General features: G+C 38.5%; 1 protein-coding gene across 1 annotated transcript; it reads right to left on the reverse strand.

Moving 5' to 3' along the window:
• Window positions 1–456: 456 nt before the first annotated feature.
• Window positions 457–5,270, reverse strand: LOC108982408 (phytoene synthase 2, chloroplastic-like). The gene is made up of 5 exons (XM_035695661.1): window positions 4,732–5,270; window positions 4,178–4,228; window positions 1,577–1,749; window positions 1,225–1,460; window positions 457–1,043 (listed from the first exon to the last, which is right to left on the reverse strand). Exons 1-5 carry the CDS (start codon window positions 5,069–5,071, stop codon window positions 674–676), a joined length of 1,170 nt encoding a protein of 389 aa, XP_035551554.1. The 5' UTR covers window positions 5,072–5,270; the 3' UTR covers window positions 457–673.
• Window positions 5,271–5,984: the final 714 nt, after the last annotated feature.

Here is a 5,984-nt window from a genome sequence, read left to right on the forward strand (position 1 = left end):
AACTGACGGCAAAATTTTATTCCCTCTACAACTGTCCTAAACTCAGCTTCATTATTAGTGCAAAAACCAAAGAATTTTGAGAAAGTAAACACAAACCTTCCTTCATGATTCCAAAAAAGTCCCCCTCCCCCAGCAGGTCCTGGATTCCCTAAAGAGCTGCCATCTAATTTCAGTTTCAGCTTCCCAAGAGAAGGCCTCAACCAGCGGACTACAAATACTTTGGAAGGCCTCGGTTCCACAGCTGGAATGTTCAAGCGATGCAGTAATTTTAAATCACGATCAGTCAACTTTTTTACCTTGGAGATTTCGGCTGCAAGAACCTAAATCCAGTATTTAATGTAAGTCTTTCACGTTGTTGTCTTTTAAGTGCCTTCCATGTCTGGTGGCTGAGACCCCAGCGTAGAGGTTGGTTCAATAGTGGGAAGAGAGGAAGGAGGGTTTGGGAGAGGAGTGCAATGATTTTTCGAAAACAAACCGATCATACACGTTCTCCATTCTCAGTTTTGAGATTTTATTGGGATTTCAGGTATTTTTACAACAATTTCGAACGAAGAAATTTACACATTTTAAGCAAGGGTCTAAAGAATTTTACTTTCTCCTCCGATACCAAGCCAAAAAAAAACTTACAAAAAACTGGTAATTTTGATAGTAAAAACATGGCAAGTTAACGGATTCATCTCTTTACCAACTCGGCCAATTTTGAGGGGCCGAGAAGTGCTCTACCATAAGCTGCAGGAAGCGAGACAAGTTTCTTTGCTTTTCCTACGTAAGCACGTTTTGTGAAGTTGTTGTAATCATTAGCTTCGATGGCATCTAAGATCTGTCGATATAGCAACAAAGATGCCCAGACGGGCCATCTACTGGCTGAGCTTAGCTCTGCAACACCCTTCTCTGCTTCGTCAAAGAACATCCTCGCTCGCTTTATCTGCCCCTTCATGAAACTCCGCCATTTATCTGTCACTTTGCCCCGAAATATATCCTCATCTGAAAGTCCAGAACGTGCTAGTTCATCTTGAGGCAGATAGATTCTTCCTCTCCTAGCACTAGGAAAACCACATAAAAGGTCATGTTAGCGCTTTTGTATCCCGAAAGAAAACATAATAGGAGTAGTGTATTCAGAAACCCTTTCATCAATCAAACCCAAACAGAATTATAAGTGTTAGTGACCAAAAACAAAAACCAACGGACTCTTCGTAAGGTATTTCTGCATTATAAGAATCTTACTCTTCTCCAACGTCTCTGAGTATGTTGGTGAGTTGATTAGCAATTCCAAGGGCTAATGCCGCATTATAAATACTCTCGGTTGAAGCCTTTGATTCTGGTGCTATCCCCATTACCGGAACACTCATGAGTCCGACAGTCCCGGCAACATAGTAGCAGTAAAGGTAGAGCTCGTCGAAGTTGTCGTATCTTGATTTTCTCAAGTCTAACCTCATTCCTTCTATCATGTCTTTGAAGGGCTGTCCAAGGAAGCAAGTAATCGATGCTGAGTTTGCCTAATGTTAGTACATACAGATATTCTATATAGCCAAGTTAAATTTTGGGAATTAAATAGGCCATTTTTTGGGGGAATTACCTGTACATCCACAGGGAACTTTGAGACTGTATCAGATAGGGCAGCATCGTACATGTCATATGGGCGACCTTCGAAGAGGTCGGTCAGTCTTTTTTCCCATCTTTCCATAGCCTTGGGTGTAATGTGTGAAGCATTAGGCCCATCCACAAGCTCGTCGGTCCTCCTGCACCACACTACACACCAGATTCACATATTTCAATCAGCACTATTTATTAGCACTTTCCTTTTCTTTTCTTTTCTTTTTTTCCTGTTACAAGAAGAGAGATTGACAAATTGAGACTCGATTCCTGAATATCCACTCAGAGGAGAATGGTATTATTAGGCCCAAAAGGCCTTTAACCTAAGATAACATAACATTCTCGTTAACAATCCTTCCTATGTTAAGAGTTAGTTTGGATTGAGAGATCATTTTTTTTTACAAATAAAAAATTATATATATCAAGGAAAAAACAAGTACACTGAATATATACAAAAAAACAAAAAGCCCCTAATGACCCAAAAAGCCAATGGAAAAACAACCCAAAATACACCAGACCCAACCCCAACCCCTTGTTTCCCATAGAACTAAAACTCTACTTGAACACCCAACCCCAACCCTTTGATTCCCCGTCTTCACAATGCCCTCCCTTTAGACTTCCCTCTAGTTGAGCTACCACCCTTAGCGTCGTAGTTAATTGCCCAAGAAAGACGCCGTAACTCCCTGCTTTTCTTGAAATTTGATTTGGTTTCAAGCGCGTGGCTTGCCTCAATCTTTAAATTGATCTTCACATCCTCCATGTGAGATTCCCACAAACTATTGAATCTCATTAACTTTAGGCAGAATCCAGTCCGCTATTGGAGGAAGTGAGACCAGGGGGCAACGTTATCCCCAGACACAGTATCCAACTGCACTCCCGACTCTACGCAAGGCACCAATGCCAAACCCATAGGTTCTCCAGGAACTCCATTGGTTCTCTCTATTGGAGATTCTGGAGTGACAACAAGTCCTTTTACCTCTGGGATGATAGCAGATCCTACATCTCCTTCAGACCTCGACAGTACATCATTTTCCTTCAACTTTGACGAGGGAGCCATAGTTTCTTCGAGGACCAAGGGATTAATACCGACTATCGGTCTATCTTGTATTATATGAGGCGAATGACATTCCACTGATGTCTCTATGCCAATACCCGATGTAGACCCCGCTTCAAATAACCTAGATTTCCTTTTGACCCGCCATACTCTCCTGTATCTGGTTAAAGGGACAAGGCCGAATCCGATCTTCCGTTTTTCTTTTTCTGAGTTTAACGGATTCGGGCCTATCTTGTTACTTACAACCCTATTGCCTCCAACTGAAAGCCGATCTATTTTCGTAGACAATATAATTATCGCTGCCTTTAACTCGCCAAGTTGGGTCCTTTAAAGAATTGTGCATCTTGACAAGCTGGTCTTGAGGCATGATTTGCATACCCTCCTCACTCTGAACCCCTGAAGCCTGACCCGTCTTTAGAGCTACATAGGATCACCTCGCCGCATGTCTGTTACGCGGTTCCCTAATAGAGCCATGTCCTACAACACCTTGTCCTCCTTCCAAATTGTCACTCCCTCTCTTGCCGAAGGAAAAATCACGCAGCACCTCCCCCATCCTTCTCCAGCCACTACTCCCCTCCTCAGGAATGAAAATAAAATTCCTCCTCCCTCCACCTACATACTCCTCCACCGCCATATAACATCCTCGAGCATTCGAGCAGCAATGCGCCATGAAATTGCGTCTACCTTCACGGAAAGTAGAGAAAAAATCTTGTTTCTCATCTTTTGTCCACGCTTCCATGGCCTTGGCCAGCCACTGTACTGTTGTTAAACCCAAAACCAGCTTAGATATCACCCTTCGACTCCTTTCAGTGATTACCAACATACTCCCCTCCTTCATCAACTCATCTCACTACTATTTACTATTATTTCTTAATTTTAACTCACAAATCTTACTATTATTCACAAACCATCTCAACTCATTTTATCTCATCTCATCTCTCAATCCAAACGAGACTAAGTCTTCAAACAGAGAGAGCAATGGGATGGTGCTTCAAGGAAAAGATTGCAAACAGTCGAGTTTATTTTGCCTTTCCCATGGCAACCAAGGCACAAAATTGTGCGTAGAATGTACTAGTTGGCATAGTTGCAGAAAATGAAGTTTTTTATTTGTTCATATGTAGTGTTAACGGCATTTCTTGCAACTTGTAAAAAAAAATGAAGAATTACACTTTACTCACAATTGCCACTCATTTTCTAATATTACTCCAAACTGTCAAATTGTCGCTCAATCCATCAATTTCAAACATAAGTTATTATTTATTAAATTGTTAAAATTCATCCGTCAAGATGAACGAAAAATAGTTGTTGTGTCGAAATAGTTGGTGTGGAACTTAAAAGATGGGCAAATTGTAACGTCTGTTTCAAACTGATTTTAAGTGACAACTCTAATAGCCTAAAGATATATCACAAAATCAGTAAATTAAGCACTTATTACAAGGATTCATCAAAATCAGTAAGGATTCATTCAATATATATACGACCAAAGAAAATGAGTTTGCAAACTGTAAAGAATATATAACCCCCGCATACCATAAATTGCCCAAATAGCTCTTCTCCTTTCTGGCGTCATAAGTAAAGTACCTGACAAAGGCCCATGAAATTTAGAATTCTAGGCTGCAAAAACAAAACTTTCCTAGTAAAACGGTCTACAATTGCATTATATGATGAAGTTGATATATCATGCGAACATTCCATACGTAGGAATATCCAACATTTGTTTAATATTTAATCATATCGAAAGAGATTCACGCACAGCAAGAAAAATAAAAATAAAATGGAATTTTTTATCTCGAAAGAATCTTGATCCCGTCAACCAGTTAAATTAATCTAAACTCATTAAACAGTTCGGAAAAGAAAAGTTAAAAATAAAAGGAAACTTTTTTATAGAATAAACTTTTAAAAAGATATATAATATGTGGACAAGATAAGATTAAAATGAAATATTCAAATACATTCTTCTGCAGATCCAAAAAAACTTCTTGGTTAAAAATATTGAATAATAATAACAGCATTATCCGATTGAAAATCAGACACAGAATCGCTTAGAATCAGAGAGAGAGAGAGAGAGAGAGCGCGCAAAGTACCCAAGTAAAAGGTCTTGGCATATTCGGCACAGACCTCGCCACACCTCTCGTAAGCCTCATTCAGCAGATTCCAATCAGTCGTACCATCAGTCTCGATGGGTTTCCCCAAATCAAGAGCACTCTCTTTCCGTAGCTCTCTAACCAGGGCTGCTTGCTTTAGCACCACTTCATACACCCTCTCCTCCGAGGATCTCGATGGGTTCACAATTGCATTTGAATAAGCAGATAAACTCAGTCTGGAGTTGAATTTACACCTTCTTCTTCTGCCGTTTCTTGGAATGAGACTGAGCAGAGACTGAGCGTTCTCCTTCGGACAAACCACCCAAAGAATAGCCGACATCTCAACCGCACAGAATCTCCTCAATACTGGGTTTTCGTGTAGCTTTGAGGCCTTGTTATAGACCAGTTTGGAGATGTGGTGAGGTCTTTGGGAAGGTGCTAAATAAGCTCCAAGTTTGGCAAAACTCTGCCTCGTTAGAACTAAAAATTGCAAACCTCCACTGTGAGGAATATGCTTTACTATCCCCTTAGCTGACACTTGGAAATGTGTGGACGTTATGTGGTAAAGCGTTTTGAACAAAGGGGTGGTCACCAATGAAGTAGCCTTTGTAATCCTAATTTTACTTTTCTACCCGGTATGAACGAAAATCTATGGCAAACTAGGCAAGTATCCCCTCAAAGATATTGAGTTGACTTCAGATCATTAATTTTTGGGATAAACTAGAAAAAATTAAAATTAAAAGTAGAAGACGACACCGTTTGAAAAGTGAGATATGATGAAATAATTTTAAATAAAAGTTGATAATTAAATAAAATATTATTAGAATATTATTTTTTAATATTATTATTATTTTAAAATTTAAAAAAATTTAATTTTTTTATTATATTTTATGTAAAAATTTAAAAAAACTGTAATAATGAGATGAAATGAAATAATTTTACTATCAGGACTAGAATTAAAAATTAATCTGATAGTCGAATGTAGCCTACTTTAACTTTTCATGTTTCTTTATTTCGTTTGGTTCCTAAATCCATCTCAACTTATCATTACAACTTTTTCAAATTTTAATAAAAAATATAATAAATAATTCAACTTTTTTTCAATTCTAAAATAATAATAATATTTTAACAATATTTTATCATCTCAACTAGACTCAACTTAATTCAGTTCAACATCCAAACGCAGCTTAAAATTTGGCGAAATAATTATGGGGAGGCAATGTGAGTGCTATCACTATAATAGAAAATAGATT

Source organism: Juglans regia, chromosome 1 (assembly GCF_001411555.2).
Source record: "Juglans regia cultivar Chandler chromosome 1, Walnut 2.0, whole genome shotgun sequence".
Taxonomy (NCBI): domain Eukaryota; kingdom Viridiplantae; phylum Streptophyta; class Magnoliopsida; order Fagales; family Juglandaceae; genus Juglans; species Juglans regia.

Bases quoted from the DNA above. Each gene is read 5' to 3' on its own strand.
- LOC108982408 (XM_035695661.1), bottom strand. From the start codon at position 5,071: ATGTCGGCTATTCTTTGGGTGGTTTGTCCGAAGGAGAACGCTCAGTCT. The intron at 4,229-4,731 runs GTACTTTGCGCG...GGCCTTTGTCAG, and splicing joins TGCCAAGACCTTTTACTTGG to GTACTTTACTTATGACGCCA. The intron at 1,044-1,224 runs GTAAGATTCTTA...TGGTTTTCCTAG, and splicing joins CTCAGAGACGTTGGAGAAGA to TGCTAGGAGAGGAAGAATCT.